The 22,804-nt window shown below is 58.3% G+C and overlaps 1 protein-coding gene across 1 annotated transcript; it reads right to left on the bottom strand.

Annotated features, from left to right (window-relative positions):
- Positions 1–13,607: 13,607 nt before the first annotated feature.
- On the bottom strand, positions 13,608–14,135 carry TMEM275 (transmembrane protein 275). The gene has a single exon (XM_040626695.1). The coding sequence runs from the start codon at positions 14,133–14,135 to the stop codon at positions 13,608–13,610; it is 528 nt and encodes a 175-aa protein (XP_040482629.1).
- Between the last annotated feature and the right edge of the window lie 8,669 nt (positions 14,136–22,804).

The raw sequence follows: 22,804 nt of genomic DNA, 5'->3' as shown, positions 1-22,804 counted from the left end.
TGTGTGTGTGTGTGTGTGTGTGTGTGTGATTATAGCCCATAAGTCTATATGTATGTCTGAGAACCTGTGCCACGAATTCCTAAGTGTGTGTGTGTGTGTGTGTGTGTGTGTGTGTCTATGTATTTCTGCTGCATTTCAAGAAAAAGATGACAGGCCAGCTTCCCTACTCAGCCTTCGCTGCCCTTCCCTGGGGCTCCAGAGTGTCTGCACAGGGCCCCTGAGCCAGAAAGAGTAGTGCAGTCCAGGGCTGGGGTTTGGGAACGGTGAGAGTCCCCTCCGGAGATTTCCTGGTAGAACCCCAGCAGGTCCTAATAGTGTGAATGGTGTGCAGGGAGCTGCCTGCTGCTTCCAGAGGACAGGTGCCTCAGGCCACGGGGAGGGCCCCGATCTCCCCACTTCCCTGGTCGGTCGCTGCTGACCTCAGGAGACACATTCCTCACTCCCCAGTGTGGCTGAGGATTAGGGCAGGGGGGTACCCCCCTTCACCTTGCCTTCCTATCTCCCTAGGAGAGGCTGGCAGATCAAATGTCTGCCCCAAATCTCCCAGTGCTTCCTCCCAGACCCAAGCCACTGTGTGCGTCCTCCGTACTTCAGCCCCACAGTACACACATTCCCAGGTGTGGAAGGTGCCCCGGCAATCCTGCAGTTCGAATCACTCATCCACTCAACGCTTACCAGCATCTGCCCTATGCCTGTCCCTGGGCTGGGGGCCGAGGACATAGAAATGAGGGAGGATAACATGCTCTCAAGACAGTTATGACACAGGGTGATTTAGGGTTCAAAAAATAGAGAGCTCTGGGAGTACAGAAGAAGGGTCCCCAGCTCAGCCTGGGGAGGCCAGGAAGCCCTGTTGGGAGAAAGACTTTTGAGCTGTGCTTCCTAGGTCCAGTGTTCCTCAGGAGGGCAAGAGAGAAGGGGGTCCTGGGAGAGGCGGGGCACATACAACGTTGTAGGACCGAGCTGGCTGGGTGAGCCCCTGAACCTGGAGGAGCAAGGGGACTGTCTGGGTGGGGCTTGAGGATGGTGGGAGGTAGTCCGGGGCTGAGAATGGAAGGAGAAGCTGGGAGCTTGGACTCCAGCCCAAGGGCCGTGGGGGACATTGAAAGTTATCGCCAACAGGGGCGTGGGATGATCAGACTGCATTTTAGTAAACCCGCCCTCCTGTCTCTTTGCAGTATGGTGGTTCATGAGGAGGCTGGGAGACCAGAGGGGAGACTGTCGTCATGTCCTGGTGAGAGGAGGGTGGCGTCCATGTGGGCTGGGAGGAGAGGGCAGGGGAGAAGGGTCAGATTAGTGAGAAATTTAGGAAGTAGAATTACTGTGGTGACTATAGGCTCGGGAAGGGTCAAGGGTGCTCCTGAGTCTCTCGTTTGGCCACATGGTAGATGGAGACCCTTGGGCGGGGGTGTGTGTGAGGAAAGGAGCCTGAACCCAGTCCGGCCTTGTTTGTGGCAGTCAGGAGCCTTAATCTATTTATTCAAGGGAAGATGTTGGAGTGTACAGGGCTCAGGAGGGCAGTCTGCCTGCACTGCTGACCTAGACTTTAATTTCTTTAACAAATACTACACAGCACTTTCCCTGTGCCTGGTACTTTACAAATATTCAGTCCCGCAATCCTCACACAACTCTACATGGTAGGTACTATTATCTCCATTTTATAGATGAGGAAACTGAGGCACAGAGAGGTTAAATGCTTGCCCATGACCACGCAGCTAGTAATAAGTGAACCAAGGTGTGACCCTGGCTTACCTCGGAATCCACGCACTGAACCTCGGTGGTTGTTAACAGAGACAGGGCGAGTGAAGCCTCGTTACTACGTGAGATCAAACAGAATGACTCTGAGGATGGGACCTTAGGGAAATGCAATGAAGAAAAGAAGATTCTGTTATGGAGTTGGGACAAGCTGCTCTCAGCTTGCTGTTTACTAAGGACCCTCTCTGGTCCTCAGTATCCTCTTCTGTTGAATGGGAATCGTTAACTATGTCCAGCCTGCTTCCTGGGAGGCTCAGAGGAGAAAGCCTTGGAGGAGGCCGAGGGCCTGAGTGCCTGGCATGTAGCAGGTGCGGGGACAGCCGGTGGTGGGTGAGATGAGAAGGCAGCAGGGGCGGGGGGGGGTTCCCCAAACTTCCCCCCAAATTCTCCTTTTCTTAGGCATTGGCCCCGGTGTTCTTTGCACCCAGGGGTCTGGTTCCTCAGGGGCCCAGGGGACAGAGAACCTTCTGAGAGTTCGTGGGGGATGGACCCCTTTAGGGCCGGTAGGTCTAGGCCTGCCCCTCCCCCCCTTTCCCACAGAGCTGCGGGGACTGGAGCGCCACCCCCCTCTACCCCCAATCTCTCATTCTCCTCTCCCTTCTGGGAAAGCCGATTAGGAGGTGGCCTCCTGCCCGCCCCCCTGACAAGTTTGTCTGAACTTCCAACAAAGGCCCTCAGAGGGCTGCAGAGGGAGGGCCTGGCAGCCCCAGGAACCTGACACCACCGGCCGGGATCACCCCAGCAGCCCAGGAGGCAGCTCCGTGGCTCTGCCCACCTTATGGCAGGCTGGAATGTCTCTGGGAGGTTCTGGCCCCACAAAGCCTGGGGGCGGGCCTGGGGGACATCTTCACCTGGGAGCCCAGGAAGGTGGGTGGGGACACGCATACATTCACACGCACGCTCCCATGCACTCACAATTACTCACGTACCTTTTCCCTCACAGCCACACACACACACAACCTCTCTCTCACGCACATGGGACATGCTGACTTCTGCACCGGACTCCACAGTTTCCGGGTGTCTGTCTCTCCCCTACTCGGGGACACAACTCCCACACGAGTCCTCGGACATGCAGCCCACAGTCTGTTGCTTGGATGTTCCCCACACACTCGCCCCACCCCCAGACATGCGTTCTTCTCAGTTTACGCTCCAGCCAGGCGCCCCTGACCGCGCAGAGAGTGGCACCAACTCCCCTCCACACGCGGGCCTCCCTGGACCGTGACCGCTGCCTGTGCCTGAGGAAGATGTGCCCAAACGCCTCGGCTCTAGCCGCTCCTCCGGCACTCATGTCCCCCCATCCACACGTCCATCCTCACACACCGTGCTCCCTGTCAGGGCTGTCTTCATGGGCGTGTGACCTGTGGTCAAGCCCTCAAGCCCTAGAATGTTCTGAGGTTGCCATTCTGAAATCCTTCGTTTTTAAACAAGGGGCCTGCACTTTGATTTTGCACCTCTCTGCCCGCAGCCCTCACCAGGCAGCCGAATGTGATGGGTGAGGGGACTACTGAGAGCATTCTGTACTTGTATAAGCCCCCCCAGTGGGACCTTGGGGCTCAGTGTCCCCATCTGTAAAATGGACTCAGGATAACACCTACCTCAGGGTTCTTTGTGAGGGTTAAATGAAATAGCATCCGTAAAACACTTAGCACAAAGCCTGACATTTAGTAAATGCTCAATAAATACTTGTTATTTATTGCTGTTGCTATGCTAAGGGCTGGCAAACAAGACAGACTCAGCCCCTTGGCCCTATATATAGTCTAAGAGGTAAAACAGAAATTATTCGAGTAGTCACACACAGAAATGTAAGGTAGAGGGGTGAATAGAAGCACGGGCCTCTGGCCTCCTGAGGCTTACAGCAAACAGGAGAGGCAATCCGAGGCTAGGATCAGGGATCCGTCGGGGTGGGCTGCAGTTCTGTTAGGGGCCGGGGTCAAAGCTCTCTGTGTAGCTGGGATCAGGGATCAGCTGAGGCCAGCGGCAGGCTCGGTCTAGGGCAAGACACAGCTCAATTAAAGGTCAGAGTTGGGGCTCAGAATGGGGCCAAGGCTGGGGTAAGTCTGTGACTAGAGCCAAGTCAGTTTCATTTCTAGCGTTAATTCCCTGCGGGGACGTTTAATAAACTGTAGGCTTCTCTGAACCTCTGTTTTATCACTATAAAATGGGGAGATCTCTGCCTACCCCCAGGCTTGTGGGAATCGAGGGAGCTAAGAATGGAAGTGAACAATTAAAGCTGCCCTGCCGCTCGGGACTCCAAGCCGGGCCCCCTGGGGCTCTCCTCCCCCTGCCAGGCCCGGGAGGCCGAGCAGTCCTTGCCTACCTCTCCAGCTGCGGGAAAACCGCCACCTCAGCCCGGGATCGGGTCCAAGAGGAGTCTGGAGATTTCGCAAAGCCCTTTGAACAACAAAGGCCGCAGGAGCGATATTTCCTCCTAGGGGCTGACTGCCCAGTGGCTCCTTTATCTTGGCAACGGGGCTTGGAGAGCTGTTCTTGGAAAGAGCTTGTGTGGGGCGTGTGCGGGTGCGTGTGAGTGTGAGCGTGTGTGCACAAAGCCGCTCTTTGTTGCCATCTCCACCTGAGCAGCCTGGCAGACCTGGAAGCCCGGATCCGTCACAGGTCACCCCATCCCTCCCCTGGCCTCCATGCAGATGTGCTGGGCAGCCGGGGGGGGGGGGGCGGGGAGACACTTTGGTTTTCACTTTAAGATTCTCTTGGAGGAGAGAACTTCCAGAAACAGGAGCTCCATTACCTCAGGAAGAATCCGGGGCAGGCTGAGGTGGATGCTTGACAACATGGGACAGATGCAAGGGAGTTTCAGTTCTTTCAGAAGGTACAGGACATCCTCAGACCCTGGGGCCTCTCCCCGGCACAGCCAGGCCCTCTGGAAGCAGCTCGGATGGGGTGGCCTGCTAGGCTTCCCTCATTCAGGCTCCCCTACAGTCTGCTCTCCGGAAGCCACCTAGAGAAAGACTGGGCGGCCCCCATCTGCCTCTCGGACTGTGGCATATGGGAAAAGTCCCGCTCAGGGTCTTCGTCCTGTTTTTAAGTCAGGCTTGGACTAAAGTCCCTTAGACTGGGCTGGGTGGAAGATACACAGGCAGGACCCGGGGTTGCTGGAAGAGGAGGCTCTCTGCCTGTGTCCTCATCTCCTTCTCCCCCATTCCAGCCATCAGAACGCTGCTGCGCCCAGGGGAATGGATAAGGGTGGGGGTGGCAGGTTGCCTGCTGGAGGACGGGCCTTCGGGACGGTCTGGAGGTCCCCGCTGCAGGTTCTGAGAACGGACATCGGCAGGGGGCTCTAGTTCAGTCCCCATCTGGGCAGGACTCACCCACACTAGCCCCTGCTCGCCAATCTGCAGGGACGGGAAGCTCATTACCAGGACTGACTGTCGTGGAGTTCTTCATACTGAGCCAAAATCCGCCACCCTCTCATCAGGCCTGGTCTGGGGTGGGGTTGGGGGGCTGTGCCCATAGAACATATCCATTCGTCCTGCTCTGGGACGTCCAACTAAACCATGTGGTACCTCACATACTCATGCTGCCCTTTCCCACATGTTCGCTCCTGCTGACCCCCCTGGGGAAAGCCCATTTGTTATTCAGAACCCATTCACAAGGCACCCTCTCCAGGGAGCCTTGCCTGATGACACCAGGAGACAGGAAGCCCCTTCCTCTCATCTGCCCTCTCAGCCACAGCCAGACAGAATGCCCGAGCAGGACTTGGCACGGCCCACAGCCTGGCTCAGAGCCGGTGTTCAACCTAAACACCGTTCTTGTCAAAGACTGGGGCTGCGGCGCGAAGGACGAGCTCTGAACCTCAGGCACCTGAGCCCTGCCTGCCCTTGCTGTGTGGCCTTGGGCAAGCCCTGGCTTTCCGGGGGCCTCCGTGTCCCGCGCCGAGGTTGGAGGGTAGTCTATACAGGCTGCCTGCCTGCCTTGGACAGTCTTGGTTTCTGAATGTCCTGCTGGGTTTTCTCCCCTGTGTGATATCACACTCCCCCCGCCCCCGCCGCGGTTTCCTCAACTGTTCCATCCAGGACCTCTCCCCATGCTGGGTGTGCCCAGCTGTAGGTGCGGGTGGGGCTTAGAGGCACTCGTGTGCCAAAGGCCTAGCAGCAGCCCGAGGACGTGGGTGCGAGGGTCTCCAGGGATGGCACCCAAGGATGAGTGAGCACCCTCTGGCCACGTAGGGCCTCTCCCTTCTCCCTCTTACTCACAGCATCCGTGAGAGACGCAGCCGGGCCCGAGGACAGAGCACCAGCTCAGCCCCCGGTCCTTCTGGAGGCCACGGCCCTGGCTCGGCCCAGGCTTCTGCTCCTACCTCTCCGTCTGGAGTACCGACGCCCAGAGTTTAGGGCCCACAGCCCGGTGTTCGTGAGTGGATGGGAGGCACCTCAGTCAGCTCATTTGATGGAGCGCTGTCTACCGGCCAGACAGGGCCGGGCCCTGGGGAGACAGTGCCGAACAAGACTGGCTCTGCTGCAAAGGCATCGAGTGCTAGTGGGGAGACAGACGACACACAGATAAGCAGTGAGACAAGTACATCTGGGGGGCTGATTGAGGGTTATGAAGAAACTAAATAGGGGTGGGGTCAGGGTTCAGCCAAGGAGACTGATGGAATGACCAGACCAAGGGTGAGCCCAGAATGACCAGACCATCCATAGCCAGGTGGACGGTGGGTGAGTAAAGAGGTTGGCCCAGGCCTGGAGGCAGGACTGAAGCCTCCTCGGGGAGAGGGGGTAGGGAGGGGAGGTGGGATCTATTAAACTGATGACTCCAGGCCCTAATCCTGTGCCAGGCCTAGGCGGGTAGTTGGGGGGGGGGCACCCCTGCTGGGGTGTAATTTCACGCTGGAGGGTCTGATGGGGCGTCCCAGGGACTGATCCTTTCTGGATCAGAAAACTCACTTCCCTTTGTCGCACGCAGGGCGATTAATGCCTTAACCCTTTGTGGGCTGGCCCAGGGCCAGTCCTACCCCATCCCACCTCCAGCTCCTTGGGGTCTAGTCAGAGGCCTCTGCCTCCAGCCCAGCGAAGCCCTGGACCGGGTCACGTCTGCAGGGAGGGAGAGGCTGTCACTGAGGAAAGCCAGGGGTTGGGTTCTAAAACAACTTGCCGAGTGGTCTGTTTCCTTTCGCACAGGTCCCGCAGGCCCTTCCTTGTGCCCCTAGAGAAGCAAGCTCGCCACCCCTTTGTGCAGGCTCTTCGAGGTCAGTTCAAGTCCAGTCTCCCCTAGGAGGCCTGGGGTCTAGTGTATGCCACCAGCACAGCTTTCCCACCTGTGCCGGGATGAGGTGCTCACCGCCCGCCAGGGGAGCCCCTCCCACGGGCAATAAGCGGTAAAGCCTTAAACTCAAGAGTCCCAGACCGTCAGTGAGGAATGAGCACTGGGTGCCCCAGGAAGCCCGGGCCCCTGAACATTCCCGAGCCATGGCTCCAGCAACACTCCAGAGACCTCCCTGGCCATTTTGTCCAGTGGTGGCATCCCAGCCTGGGCAGGTCATCACGGTCGCCCCCCGCCATCCCTTGCTCACGTCGCCCAGCCGTCACTGTTCAAAGACCACCGGAAAGTTGTCGTACCTTCTCTGGCCCCTCCCCTCGCTCCTCCCAGTCTAACTTCAGGGCCGCCCCTGCCGGCTCCCCTGGGGTGGGGGAGCCGGGCAGGGACCTGCTGGGCCTCCTCTAAGCTCCCTGGGTCTCTAAAACCCCAGCACCATTAAAAGAAAGCCCCTAAATGTTATTTACACTTCGGAGTCTTAAAAACCATTAACAAAAGCCACTTAATTCAATTATCTTCCCGGCTAGCTCAGTTCTCAGCACTGAGCAAGTGCCTCCCCTTGCCGCCTCCTCCCTCTGCCCCCCCCACTGTCATTGTGTCGGGCTAATGAGGTAAACTGAAGCGAGCCCTGTCCCCCCTGACAGGTTTATGAGAATTTAATAAAGCGTGGCCGGGACCAAATGAGTTGCCTCAGCCTCGGAGAGCTCATTGTCTTTGGCGTCAGCGTTTTTTGACTAGAGCCGTCCCCTCCCCCGCCCAGGCTCCTGCCTGGCTTGGCCCCCACTCCCGGCCTCACCGCCTCCCAAGGTGAGCTGGCCACTGGGCCCAGTAGAGGCCAGCTTGTGTCTGCAGGGCAAGGCGCCCAGGCTGAGCCCTGAGTAGGGCAGAAACCGAATTGGTCCGTGTGCCCTGGGCACAGGTGTGTGGTCCCTTGGGCACCTCCCCGCCCTCACACGCAACAGACCCCAGGAAGGTACAGGGACATCTGGGACTTTTCCTTCCTGATCCACACCTCCTTCACGCTCACGGGCCCCTGCCAACCGGAGGCTGAGGCCTGGCTGGTACCACCTTGGGCATGATTCACATTTTCTTTGCCTATTTGGAGTGACCAGCCAGAGTGAGCTCCCAGAGTGAAGGGGCTTCTCCTCCCGCCAGCCCTCAGTCATGGCCTGGTCCATGGAAGGACACTTTCTCCTTAGATTGTCCCTGAAAGGCAACAAGGGGCAGACCACAAAAGGGACTTGCGTAAGATTCCTTGGGAGTCAGAAGTGCAGATGGAAGAAACTCCCAGCCTGGGGGCCCCCAGACACTCCAGCAGGCAGGCAGACCCACCCGGAGCTCCAAGGGTATCTGGAGAGGGCCCAGCTGTCCTTCCTTCCTCATGTCCTGGACAGCCTTTCTCTGCCTGGCCTCTCAGGGGTCCAATGTCCAGGAGTTTCTGGACCATTCAGAGACCCAGAAGTCCTTCTCATACCCTCAAAAGTATTTCTAGGAGTTATTTCCTTCTGGGGCTGAAACCTGACTCAGTCTGTGACCATGATGAAAATTCAGTCTTGACCAGGGTCTCAGGGTTCAATGTATGGATCAGGGTCACAGTTCACTTTGGGACCAGATTCCTGGCTCAGTGTATGGATCAGTGTCAGGATTCAGTCTGTCACCAGAATAAAGGCTTATTATATGTAAATGATCAAGACTCAGTCTGTGCCCAGGTCAGAGTTCAATCTTTGATAAAAATCAGGGTTCAGTCTATGGACTGAGTCAAAACTCAGTCTGAGATCAGGATCAGGATTTGGTGTAGGGACCAGGCAGGGTCAAGGCTCAGAGTGTAACCAGATTTAGGTCAGGACTCAGTATGGACTGGGGTGAGGGGTCAGTCTGAGATCAAGGTGAAGGTTCAGTCTATGACCAGACTCTGGACTTACCTGTGACCTTGATAAAGGCTGTCTTTGTCTGGAGTCAGGCCTCCCACTGTGGTAAGGTCAGGTTTCAGGGTTGGAGGGGGTCAGTAAATTTGGGTGACTTAGCACCCCCTACCCCTTATATGCCCAATTCCTTGCTACCCCGCTCTTCCTCAGGGCTTTAGCCCTCAGAAGGGGAAAAGGCAAAGTTGTGCAGCCTGGCGGGGCTGAGCAGTCTCTATCCCCTGTCATGTGCCCAGGGTGCCCTCTGGTGGCACTCCTTAGCAGTGCCCATTTCCTCAGGCTTAGCCAATCTCTCTTGGCCATTTCCTACTTTTGGGAGCCTGGCCCTTGGGGGCATCCATCAATGCCCATCTAGCCAGCTCTATATTCCTATGTCACCCTGCCTCCCACAAAGAAGCAGAAAACAGGAATTGGCCAGGGGAACTCCCACACACGTAAGGAGATTTTCTCCTTTTCTACCCAGAACAGGCATCTTAATTATAACCTATTACCAGAGACCTCTGGTCTTAGCCATGGGATAAGATCCACACCTTTTATTCATTCGATCATTCAACAGATATCTAATGCGTACCTAACTTGCGCCGGGTGAGTACTTGCGTGCAGAGCAGTGAACAAGCTAGAAGGGCTAACCTTTTGGAGCTCGCATTGCACTCATTTCTCCCAAATCCCCAACTCCTAGGCCACCGACCTCATCAGAAAGGCACTTGTATCAGCAGAATGTTGGGTGAGATTCAGAGCTGGGCAATTCAGGGCTCTTTCCCGCCCCTAGATCCAGAGGTTTCCAGACTATTCTAGATTCTGAGTTCTCTGTCTTCATCTCTCCTCAGTTGCCTCAACTAGACTCATGGCTTCCCCACCACCCATATGCCAATGGCTTCTAAATACGTATCCTCTTCTGAGCCTCCAGCAACTCCAGGACAGCTCCACTGGGTTAAGGGACACTTCACCTTACCATAGCCCTGGCTCCCCCCGCTCCTAGGCCCAGCTCTTCAAACCAAAATTCTAGAAGTTCCTCCTGGATTTCTCTCCTTCACTCCTCTTGAACTTCCCCAACAGGGAGACCTCAGAAATAGGTGGAGAATCTGTCTACTCTCAGCCACCACTCCCATCCCAGCCCCAGCATATCTCACTGCAACAACCTCCCAACCCACCCCCCGTTTGCCCCCTTGCCCCTAACATGCTGTTTTCCACACAGCAGGCAGAGCGGTCTTTACAATCATGAATCAGACCATGTCACTTCTCTGCTTAAAACCTTCCCGTGGCTCCCCCTTCACTGAGAATAAAAGCCCAACCCCGCACCCTGGTTTAGGAAGCTGTATGTGAGCTGAGCAACAGGCCCCTTCCCCCCTCCCCCAACTTCATCTCCCACCCCGTCCCTGCAGCCCTTCTTTCTTGGCCCGACACACAGAGGCGAAGTTCATTCTCACCTGAGGCCTTTTGCACTGGCCATTTCCTGAGCTTGAAATGTTCTTGCCCCAGACCTCTGCATGGCTGACTCTTGTCGGTCAGAGCTCCGCTTAAGTGTCACCTCTCAGAGAAGACCTCCCCAGCCACTCAGCAAGTCCCTCTGTCACACCTTACTGTGATTTTCTGCATAGCACTTCCACTAGCTAATACTTCTTGTCTTGTTTCCTTCCTTACTTCTTTATTGTCTGTCTCCCCCAAGTAGAATAGCGCCCTTCCTGCCCTGGCCAGAGCGTGCCTGACACACCGCTGTATTCCCAGTGCTGGGTACACAGTAGGGCTCAGGAATTGTTTAATTCATTAGTAACTAATGGTCCGAAGTGGCTGCCCTCATTTCTTCCAGTGGGAAGAAAGGGAGGAGACCCAAGTTCCCAGCTCCTTAGTGGGCTCCCTCATCCCACGCTATCAGGAGTTCTGCCTGGGAAGTGGGGCTCACCTGGCCACCCCTGAGCCCCGCAGGCCCCAGGAAGCACCTCTCCTTTCAGAAGGATCAGCTTTGTGTCCTGCACTCCAGCTCCTGGACTGCTGAGGACAGGCCCTGGTGCCTCAATTCTCAGAGTCCCAGGGAGGGAGTGGGGAGGGGGTCTGGCCCTCATCCCTGGGCCCCTCTGCAGTGTCCCTGCAGGAGACACTCATCCCTGCTCAAATTCCTCCAGGGCAGGGAGCTTGCTGCCCTGTGCTGTCAGAGTCTTATCCTTACTTTCCACGGACTGGCCCCCTGGAGCCCGCCTGAGAGGGGCCTGCAGACGGAAGGGGACAGAGCAATCGCCCAGCCTCTGTGCGAGAGAGTGGGGTGCTCCCAGGCCTCACTGGATCCTCAGGGGTATACTGCCCTAGAAGGGCCTGAAGGCGTGTGAGGGGAGATCCCTGGAGCAGCAGGACCGGAGAGATATGGGGGGATGGGGTGAGGGGTGAGGGAGTGGTTGCTAGGGGTGGGTGATTGCAAAGTGGACCCTGGCGTATGGAGACTATCTCCCGGTGTGCCTGCGGAGGGGGAGGGGGCACAGATGGGACAAATGATGACCTTCTGCTGGGGGTGGCAGTGGAAGGGAGACTCCAGGGAGCCAATATTGCCCCTGGTGCACCCCCCCCCCCCGTTCTATTCACTCACACCATCCACCTGTGGCCCACTGCTTTGAGTGCTCATCACATGCTCACGCTTTCTCCCCGGCAGCCAGGCTCCCAGGCTGGATCTGGAAGTCCTTTCTGGCAGGGAGAAGAGGAAGGAGCCCTGGTGATGTAATTCCAGGCCTCTGCCTGCAGGTGGGAGAGGGGTTCGGGCTGGGCCGAGCACACTGGGCTAGAATCTGGGGTGCCTGCTCCTAAGGTTGGTGGTCAGACCACAGTCCGGTCCGAGGCGGCGGCCCCCTCGCCTCCTGCTCTACCAAGGCGGCAGCAGGTGGCGTCTGAAGCTGCAGACCAGTGATCCTGAAGAGACGAGACAGGACTGCAGCCAGGGAAGGCAGCCTTCCTTGCATGTGTGTGCGTGAGAATGTGCGCGCGCGCGCGCGCACACACACACACACACACACACACACTGTGGGGGTGGGAAAGTGCTCGGAGGAGAGGTCATTGGCTCCAGGGGCTGGATTCTTTAAAGGTTAGAGCCCATCGATCCATGTGAATTAATAGAGATGACCTGCTTAGCACCTATGGAGATAGATGCCTCTTCTCCAGGTCAGTGGGCGGGGGACACAGCAGGAGAGGCAGAGGCAGAGAGGGCTTCAGAGGAAGGGAGGGGTCGGAGGCAGAGAGGGGGTCAGCCCTTCCCAGGGCTGGTGGGAAGTCCCAGACCAGGGCAGAAGAGCCGTAAAGCCCACCCTGGAAAGAAAAGCAATGCCGATGAAGCCAAAGGTGGTTGGGCAGGGAGTTATGGCCAACAAGGGGTGCACCACCTTCACTGGGCCCTGCTTTTCCGGGTCCCCGCAGTGACAGGAGGGGAAGGCCAGGATTGCGGTACTCCACCCCCCCCCCAGGCCCCAGGAACCTTGCTTCTTCTTGTGAGGCAGACTCCATCCCTCTACCAGATGCCCTGGTCCACCTGGGCAGAGCACAGGCTGGCCAAGAGAAAGCTGTAGGCTTTGCATAGCCCTGGGGAGCCCTTCTTTCACCCTTCTCACTGGGTGACTCAGCCCTTTGCCACCACCACACACACCCACACACACTCTCACATTCATGGGTGATGTCAGACAGTGTCACCCAAATACTCCCACACTCCCCATCTCATACACGTAGCCAGGCAACCCCACGCACAGACACACTCATGTATGCAACCAGGCCCCACTCTCACACCTGTTCCCACGGATGTTCACAGTCACACACTCCGCTCCCCTGGGGTCCCCTTCCAGGTCTCCAAGAGGGGCTGGTGCTAGGCAGATGAAGCACTTGGCTGGGAGGACCCCGGAATCAAGGGTGCTCTGCCCAAAGCTCCGCGGTCAGCCCCTTCCCTCCATCACAGAGGACTTGACTCAAAGAAGGTGCTTTATTGAGGAGTGAGGCACATCGGGAGAGCACAGTGCAGATCACACTGAGGACTTCCTGGAGGAGCCGGCTCACCATTCACCCCTGTCCGTATATCCCCCGCAGCTCCCCCTGCTCTCCCAGTCAGGGAGGTGCTCAACCCAGCTCCCCCTTAGGAGACTATCCTGGCTCAAATCAGGACTGCCCCCCCTAATCCTAAGTGATCATGTTGGGGGTAGAGACAAGGAGAGCAGGGAGGAGAAGGCGAAGCTGGTGGCCTTTCACAGGGTGCGGGGACAGGAGACAGCCCAGGCTGACATTCCTCTCTGCCCCTGCTTCCTCCCACCCCTTGGGGTCAGGGGCCTTGCTGGGAGTTCGTCCCTCTCAGAGCGGCTCCGTTCACAGTGTCCACGCGCCACGGGTGGTGGTGTGAGGGATGGAAGGTCCAGGGGCGCGTTTCAGAGAGTCGGGGGAGTGAGGTAAAGGACCCCACCGAAAGGGCCAAGGCACTGCTCCCTCCTTTGGTGAGTGTGCCTCTTCTCTGTCACAGCCTCCCCTCCAGAAGTTCCAGACGCGGGACAGATGAGGCCACCTGTGCCCAGCACCGGCCCCATAGGGAAATTTTTTTTCTTTTCTTTTCTTCCTTCTCCTCCTTCCTCTCTCCAACTCCTCTTTCATCATCAGTGGCCCCGAACGGAGGGTGCCTGGCCGGGGCGTCAGGGCCCGGCACGGGCTCCGCTAGGGGGCGACGCGCTCCCGGGGCAAGTTGAGCTGGACCCCCTCGGTGCGAGGCGCGTAGACGGCTGCGGGCGCGGGCGCGTCCAAGGCGAAGGGGCCGGGGCTGGAGCGGCCCGAGGACGCGGCCGAGGCGGCAGGGCTGAGCTGCACGGCCGTGGTGTCCTGCGCCGTGCGCTCGCTGCTCTCCATCTCCAGCGCCACCGGCCCGCCGCCGCCGCCGCCCCGGCCCGGACCTGACGCCGCCGCCGAGCGCGGACGGGGCGCGGGGCCGCGGCGGCTACACACGCAGCAGGCCGCGAAGCAGCCGAGCGCCAGCGCCAGCAGCGCCGGCCCCACCACGAGCGGCGCGTTGCTCCGCGGCGGGAAGGAGGCGAAGGCGCCCACCAGCGTCACGTTCACGCCCGCCAGCAGCACGCACAGGCCGCAGGCGCAGAAGAGCGCCGGCGACGGCAGGCCGGGCAGTCGGCCCCGAGCGCGGCCCGCGGTCGCCCGGGCCGCCGGGCCTCGGCTCTTCTCTGGGGGCGACATGGGCCTGGGGGCGCCGGGCACGCGTCAGGCTCCGTCCTGCCGCCGACGCGGCCGCATGGCGGCGCGAGCTCACGGTCGTCCTGTGGGCACAGAGCGGGAGGGACGGTCAGCGGGGCCCGCGGCTTCCACCACCTCGGTTCTCGGGCCACGTTGGGTACCTGGGAGGGCAGCGGCCGTCTTGGCCAAACCCCTTGCTTCTGCCTCCGGTTAGCACAGCCCATCCCGTAAGGGAAGAGTCTGCCCATCGTTTCCCCTCTCAGCCCCTGTGGTCTCTGGTGGCCATCCTCTCTCTAGTCCTCCAGACAGACACAGTCCCTCCACCCCCTCTCCTCCAGGAAGCCTTCCTGCATTAATTAAATTAAGCGAGTGAATGGCTGTGAAGTGCTCGGCGTGTGCCTGGGTGCTCATCAAATGACCATCATCAGGGCAGATGTCTGCTCTTGGAATTGAGACAAATTTCCTCCAACCTTCAAGTGGGAGAAGCCTTAGAAATCATCTGCTCAAGCCCCTCCTTGTCCAGAGAAGGGGACTGAAGCCCAGAGAGGTCCAGCCATTTACCCAAGAGCCAGGACCAGGACCTCATGACCTTGCCACCTGGCCTGGGTATCCGAGGCCTAGGCTCTGGTAGGCACGGCTGTGACATTAACTTTCCTGAACGTCAGATGAGGCCCTAGAGTGAGTGGCCACGTGACAGTGAAGAGCCCTGATGTTTCAGATGGCCAGTGAGAAGGGACAGTCTCTACACAGGCTGGAGCAGACCCAAGGTCCTTTATAGACTGGGCTTTCTGTTAGATTCCAACCCTACCCCCATCCCACCCCCAGGATTCCACTATTGAACTGGACTTGAAAGCCCAATCACTGGGTGTTAGAATTCCTTTCTAGGATTCTCTAGTTGTATTTGGTTCTGGGATCTATCACTGGATTCTAGAATTCTGGGAGTGCATGCAGAAGCAAGGGCAACGTAATTAGAATCTAGAGATTTATGACTTCTGTTTGAGAATTCTGTAACATGGAATCACAGGTATAAAGGCCCTCGAAGGACGAGATCAGAGCTCTGGAGCTGTGTTAGAACTGTGAAAAAATGTCAGAAAAGGGCTCTGAGTGGGGATGAGAGAGGAGTAATGGGTTGGTGGTACCACAGGTGGGAGCACGAGGATGAGCAACGAGCATGACCTGGACAAGCGGGCTCTCTGCGCTCCGGTGTGAACACTGTAACAGAATGCACCTCGTAGGGTGTAATGATGAGTAGATGCTTTCAGCTGAATCAAGTGCTTAGCATAGTGCCTGGAACACACTGAGAATTCAATAAATGTTAGCCATGTTGTCATTATGCTGGTTGCCAGAGAAGGAGGCCCAAAGGTCTCAGATCTGGAGAGGCTGGTCAGATAGAGTTTGGAAACAGAACAGTTGCTCTGTCCCGCAGGCAGAAGCAACACAGGGCTGAGACCTGAATTGTCCTTCCTGAGCGTCCAAAGCCTGCACACCGTGGGGCTGGAGAGAATCTGATGACTGGGTGAGTGGAAGCGAAGGCTAGTGCCAGGGAGGGACGGCACATTCCTCACTCGGGACAGCCTTTCTCTGCCTGGCCTCTCCGTTTGCAATAACATCTAATGTAGTTTTTATGGCATGAGGTGAGGTATTACTGTTATATCCCTGTTCTACAGGTGAAGATATTGAAACACAAAGAGTAACTAAATTCACCCAAGGCCCCTGAGAGGCCGTGGCAGTGTCAGGACTCGAAACCTGGTGTTCTCGCCCTGCAGCCAGAGCTCTCAGCCTAGCCTCAGGCTAGGTTTGCTAACTGCTCCTTCTGCGGCTGGAGCCGGGCTTGAACTCTGCTCAGGCCCTATAGAGAAGCTCCTGTCGGCAGCATTACACCGCTCAAACGTCAACAACAGAGGATGGGGCCAGCTGCCCCTTGTTGTGTGTGTCTCGAAAACTCGCTGTTCTCCTTCCTTGGCTTAGGACACTCCGGGCAACACCAGCACCAAGCAGGGGCTGAGCTTCCAAGGGCTAATTGCCAGTGAATGATTCTAATCTTCTGGGAGGCAGAGTTGACTCTGGAAGATAAAACTACTCCCGGAGTCCCCCACCCAGGCAGAGAAAGGGCTTAGGGCCGGTGGGGGTCTCCCCCCGGGGCTGACTGGGATCTGCGGTGTAAAGGGTAGAGGTGCTAGGTCGCTCAGCTGTCACCGTTCAGTTTGGGCCACCACCTCCCTCTGGCGGACTGTGGCCCTCCGGCTGGGGCTGTTTTGCGGCAGGTGCTTTGGCGGGCTCTGTGGGCGTGGGGTGTCATTGCTTCTGTTCATCAGATCTTTTTGGGTCTCCCCCTTCTGAACACCTGTTAAGACTGCACTTCCTGGCCAATTTGTGATTAGGTGGGGCCATGTGAGTGGTTCTGGCCAATGAATTGTACTGTGCGGCCCTTCCAGGCTCCATCACGTCTGGGGTATTTAATTTCAGAAGCAGAAACCTTTGGAATGATGCTCTTGCTTTCCCGAATCCTTCAAGCCTTTCTACTTCGTCCCAAGCCCAACCCTCGACCTCACTGCCTGAGCAGGAGGGAAGGTCATCGCTCCGAATCTTAAGCTGTTAGCACTAGAACACTCCTTCGTTTAGTGAGCACCCCGGGCTGCTGAGCTGGTAGAAATCACCTAGTTCAATCCCTTCGGTTGACGGACAGGGGAAACTGAGGCTTAGAATGAGAAAGCTCAGGGAGGGAGTCTGTGGCCCATGCCAGACCAGAACCATGCTTTCCTCACCCAGGAAGGACCCTGACCACTGTCATTCAGCTGCCCATGACCCCGATCAGGGCCCCCCCCCCACTGCCCTGCCTGTGGCAGGAGAGGCCTTGTGGTCTCTCTCTGGGAGCCTAGGCCAGAAGCATTTGGGGGCAGAGGCAGACAGTAGAGGCTAAGCCTCAGATGACCAACACTCTCAACTTTGGTTGGCTGGGCACCCTGGGAGGGTGGGCCCCTCTCCAGGCCTCAGCTGTCAGAATGCAGGGACAGGTTTAACCGGGTTGTTGTCTCTGAACTCCTCGACCTACTGTCTCACTCAACTACCTGTGGTCTGTGGAGGTGAAAATGGGAACGTGCTCAGAAGTTACTGTCAGAAGAGCCAGAGGTCTCTGAAAGATGGTCCGCTGATCTGTGATATGGCCGTTCTTTGTTTTGGGGTTGGGATTAAGTCACTCCCCTGAGAAGCCACCTGCTGCCCAGGGGTTCTGGTCACTCTTGAGTGACCAGTGACTCTGTGCTAAGCACTTTCCCTGCGCTAATCCAGTGAGCCTTCACTTCAACCCTGAGAGCTGCTGCGGTCCTGAGCCCAGGACTCCGTGAGGAAACCAGGGCTCACAGAGCTGAAGGAACTTTCCCTGGTTTACTCAGTTGTAACACGTAAAGCTGGGGTTCAAGCCCAGATCTGTCAGACTGAAAAGCCCATGTTTCCCCTACATCAGAATGTCCGCTTACAGGAAGGTATAGATGTTTGACTATTTAAAACTATATAGTAATTGATTCTTACTACCCGGCTAATCATCAACAAGCTTGGGGCCCAAGGAGGGTGGTCCTCAGCAGGGGGAGGCGAGAGCCCCTGGAAAGGGGAGTCTCTGTCTGAAGGCCCTTCAGGTCTGCTGGCCTCCCCCCGCGCCCACCCCCAGCTCAGTCCATGGATCTGGGACATCCGTGTTCCCCAGGAGCAGCTGCTTGGCCCGGGGGCAGCTGCCAGGCCTCCCGAGCCCAGGTTCCTGGTCCAAGCGCTCAAGAGCCCCTGGGCGAGGGAGTCGGGGCTTCAGTCCAGGCAGTAGCCGCTAGTCCCGGCCCCTGTCCTCCAGGTGGGATTGAGTCCCTTGTTTGCTCAGTCTGGCTCTTCGCTCCTCACTGTGAACCCCTCTGTTCCCCTTAATCTTAGCCTTCTGTTCCCCCTCCGTCCCTGAAAGTCTGGGCCAACTCTGAGGCCCCCAACACTTCTAGCATGCTCTCTATCCCCAGCCCTCTCCCTATCCTCAGGGAACCTCCCACACCACCATTACTCAGTGCCGGCTTATTCACTACCCTGAAAGCTCTCGGCTTCTGCCAGCTGAATTCTGCCTCCCCAGAGCCCAAAGAGCTGCTACCACCCCCACCCCAGGCACTCCCACAGGCCACCCCTGCCCCCTCACAGACTCCCCAAGCAGGAACTAAGGCTTGAGGATGAGGTCTGAAGGTGTGGCTTCCCAGCTCCTGCATCCGACTCCTGGGCCCCGTCATCCTAATCCCTGAGTGCATGCACACACACACACACACACACACACACTCAGTGAACAGACATACCCAGAAATACAAACACAGATGCCATACACTCTGAGAGCTGCAGACAGAGGCCAACACATAGACACTCTCAGTGGCCTGCCTATCCAGTGGAAACAAGCTGCTGCTCAGTAGAGGCGCTCTGGAGTTCTCTCTGCCTGGGAGTGTGTATGTGTGGGGGGCAATTTGGTGATAAGCAGAGGGGGAGCCTGTGGGAGGGATAATGGGGGTTCCATTCTAGCTGCTCTGAGGGCGCCCTCCCCTTTACAGTGGGTCCCCATGCCTGCAACAGGCAAGGAACTTGAAGCCCCCCTCACTGGGGCTCAGGTTTGCTCTTGGGAAAGTGGGAGCTTAGTCTAGACCATCTCTGCCAGCTCAGCGGGCTCCAGCTTCCCGCATAGCTGAGTGGCCCCGGGGACCTGGGACTCTGCAGCGATCACAGCTCAGTGGTCATCAGACCAAGTCTGCTCCGAGGCAGGCGAGGTGCTCCTGGCTGCCCCGGGCCTCCTGCTCTCTTCCAGGCTGCCCCGGTGCTTGCCCACTTGCCCACCAGACTCCTTGGGCTGCAGCCCCCAGCAAGGGCCGTGTCTGTGGCCAGACGTGGATCTCCAGCCTCAGTCTGGGCCTCTGCCTCCCCTCCACGCAGCTCAGCTGCCTGGAGCTAGTGGGAGGGCTGGGGGGAGGGACAACTGGCGGCCTGGTGTGGAGGGGGCGTTCCTGCCCTCCAGCGCAAGTCCCCCACTCCGAGAGACTTCAGCGTCCTTGGCACAACCGGCCCACCCTGTGCCCTCCTAGTTGGTTGGCTTCTCATCTCCAGTGCCCAGTTCCTCCATTCCACCTCAGCGACTCTCTCCCTCACCGCCCCCGGGGCCTCATCACCCCAGAGTCAGCACCACGAGCCACTCCAGCTCAGAGAGCCCAGCCACCCTACCCTTAACTGTAAGCTCATTGCTGCCGCTATAGAAACACTGGTACAGCACCGACTGTGTGCCACACGCTCTTCGAAGCCCTTTGCATATGTTACGGATCATCTCAGTTAAACCCTGTGACACCTCTACAGGCAGATGCTATTGCCATCTCGGTCTTCAGATGGGGACACAGGCTCCGAGAGCCTGCATGACTTGCTCAGGGTCCTAGACACGGCGATAATATGTGGCAGATGTAGGATTCACGCCTAGGCGGTGCGTCTTCCAAGCTTGTGCTCTTGGCTGTGACTCCGTACTGGCTCTCGCTGTGACTGCTCTCGGATCCGGGACGTCCTGGGCTCTCAGCATTTCCTCCGTGAGCCTCTTGCCCCCACTTCCTTCTGCACACTACCTGACTCCCGTGACTCCCTTGCAATTCACCTTGTCTTGCAGCTTAACGGTTCCTTTGTCCTTCTGCCAATGCCACCCAGCAAAGCCTCCACCCTGCCTCAGTGGGGCTTTCTGCTTTCTCCGAGTCTATTCTCAAACTGCTAAGCCTCATGGGTGGAAAGAAAATCACCAGCCAGCACGTCTCTGGCATCACTCAGGCCGTCAAGGCTCTGGGGAAACCTCTCCCCGCCAGTCAGTGCTCATCTGTCCCCCTCACTGTGACCGCACCTCCTCCTGGATGTGCCCATGCCCCTCCTGTCCTAAAACCAAACCAGACCCTCCTTCAACCCCATATCTGTCTCCTCTTAACACCCTCTTCCCTTCCTCAAAGCGCTGTCTACACTCCCTACCTGTCTACACTTTACCTCCGCAACACTCATTCCACTCCAGTCTAGTTTCTGTCCCATCACGCTGCTCTCTCGTTGCTGAAATCAGCAGACGAGGTTCCTTAGCTAAACTATGGAGTGCCCTCTCCCCTCCCCTTTCCACAGCTTTGGCCCTGCGGAACCCTCCCTTCTGGAAGCATTCTCTTCCCCTTGGAAACAGGCTCCTTAAACTTCATGTTCTCCCACCAAGCCCAGAAGACTCCCAGCCAGAAACCCGGGCTCACCCTCACTCTTCCTGCTCCCTCAGGCTTTCCTCCACACGTTTCCAACCCAATCCAACACCAGTCCCTGCAGTCTTCCTTCTGAGTGTCTCTAGAACCCATCCTTTCCGCTTCAAGTCTCCCTGCTGCCCCACCCCTCCCCTCCCCCATCTCTCCCCGCGGGCTGCAACCCTCCTGGGCTCCCCACTGCTGCCTCCCGGCTGGCTTCTTCCAGGTGGCCCCCTTGATTTTGCTCAAGTGGAGCTGAACTCAGCAGGTGTGGTCAGGTGAACACGCTGCCGCTGTGCCTGAAACGGCTAGCTAACTCCAGCTCAACCCTCAGAGTGCGGCGGCCGGGCAGTCACTTCACTCGGAAAGCCTTCCCTAACTCCGCAGAGCAACAGGTCAGCATCCTCCAGCGTCCTGCCTGCATGCCGGCATTAGAGCCACCTGGCTTGCTGCTACCCCCGCAGTGGACTGCCTGACTGTCCCCAGGGGCCCAGGGAATGCTGCTTAAACAAAGGGCGAAGAGAGGAGTTGGTCACAGGGGTGTCCTTGCCTTCTTGGCTTCACCTGTGTCCTGGTTTTGAAGTGACTCTGTGTCTACTTCTGATTCCCTGATCACTTTGGGCCTTGGGAGGGGGTGGCTGTCAGCGGGTCAGGGACTGGAGGTGGGTCCTCGGGCAGATTCTCACCGAGTTAGAGCAGGAGGGGATCAGGGTCAAGCAGAGGGGCCCAAGGCAGCCATTGCATGTGGGATGTCCCCTTCTCCTGTTCCCCTCTATGTCTTGCTCATCTCTTTTCAGAGAAGTGTGTTCCAGGCTACAGGTCCCTGACCTCTTGTCTGGGGACGACTCCGTTCTGCCCGGGTTTTGGGCTGGAAGGAGGGTGTCCTGCATTCCCTAGACTCCCTTCCTGGCCGTCCTCTCCCGCTGGTATCCCCTTGGCCCCCCTCCAACCTCCCCCAACTCGTGGGGCTTTCACTTGCCTGAGCCGGTGGGGCGGACGCTTCTCTGAGCAGCCCGGGCCAGCAGGAGGGCAGGACCCCGCGGGCGCGGGGGGCCGGGGGCGTGCGGGGGTGGGGCTGGGGGGCGCGGGCCCCGGTTGTCGGGTCCCTTGCGGCCGCGGGCGGGGAGGCGCGGGCGGCGGGTGGCGGGTTCCGGGCGCCCCTCTCGCAGCGTCGCTGCGGCCGCCGGGCCCCTGGGCGCCCGGGCGGAGCGGCGTTCTCACGGAGTGTCCTCCCCTCTCCGGCTCCGCACCGCCCCTCTCCCCTTCCCTCCTCCAGGTCTGCGGCTTCTAGCACCTCGCACTGAGCTCCCAGCACCCCCGCGGTCTCCAGCCCGGACTTCGGGGCCTGGGATGCAGACGTTGCCACTCTGGAGCGAGGGACGTAGGTGGCACGGTTCCGTCTGCAGCCCCTGACGGATACCCCCACCTTCCTTGGAGGGGGCGGGGGTGGTGCTGTGGGGGCAGGGAGACTTCTCCGGGAAGGGGCTTGATTTCAGCCACCCTTCCTCAGTCACCGCCCACCAATCCCCCCTCCCAGAATGGGGTGTGGCCACGAGCCCCTTCCAGGAGGCGACACTGTCTCCCAGTGGGATCTGTAAGGGCCTCTTGGGGTGAGGGGTGGGGAGGGAGCACTGGGTGGGAGACTGAGGAGCTGATTTCTAGAACCTGGAGGTGTTCAGCTGGAAGAGCATCTCCTCCAGCCTCTGCCTTCATTCATCTGCTCATCCATTCATAAACCCTTCTGGATGAGGACCGTGTGCCCGCAGCCTTCCTCCTGACAGCGGGGCTGCCAAAGAGGCGCTACACTCGTCCTCTGGCTGCAGAGGGGGAAACGGAGGTGCAAGGCCCCACAGCCTCTTGCCCAGCACCCCGTGCCCAGGGCCGTGCGGGATGCCGAGGCAGGATGTGAGTCATCCCCAGATGCCAGCCCCAGCCTGGTCAGTCCTCCAGATTGGCCGGCAGGGCTGTGACCTCCAAGGGGCTGCTGGCACCAGGGACTCTCCACTTCGGTGTGTTCTCTGAACCACGGTTGACTTTCCCTTCAGCTGGCTAACTCCAGCTCGACCTTCACCGTGCCGCTGGGCCCTCACTTCCCTCAGGAAGCCTTCCTTAACTTCCCAAACCTGCAGGTCAGATCCGATGTCCAGGTCTGCATCCTCCACCTTTCTTCCCTTGAGGACCGGCGTTATATCCACCTTGTGGGGCCAGCCGGCCATTGTGGGGCCAGCCGGGCACAGCCACAGCTGAGGTCAGAACAGGGCTGTTGGACAGAACTGATTTCATTTACTGAACAGAGTCAATGTTCACTAGAACAGCTGGGGCCAATGACCTGTCCCTGCTCACACCTACTCCATGTGGAAATATTGGAGGGTTCCAGAGCTGCTCAGAGCTAAGAGAGCACTTCCTCCCCTAATTCGACCTCCCACACCA

This window comes from Ursus maritimus, unplaced genomic scaffold (assembly GCF_017311325.1).
Source record: "Ursus maritimus isolate PB19 unplaced genomic scaffold, ASM1731132v1 scaffold_12, whole genome shotgun sequence".
In the NCBI taxonomy this organism is placed as follows: Eukaryota; Metazoa; Chordata; class Mammalia; order Carnivora; family Ursidae; genus Ursus; species Ursus maritimus.
The sequence above is the reverse complement of the archived record's forward strand: the minus strand, read 5'-3'. Positions and strand labels throughout refer to the sequence as shown.

Coding starts and splice junctions, on each gene's coding strand:
- TMEM275 (XM_040626695.1), bottom strand. CDS start 14,135: ATGTCGCCCCCAGAGAAGAGCCGAGGCCCGGCGGCCCGGGCGACCGCG.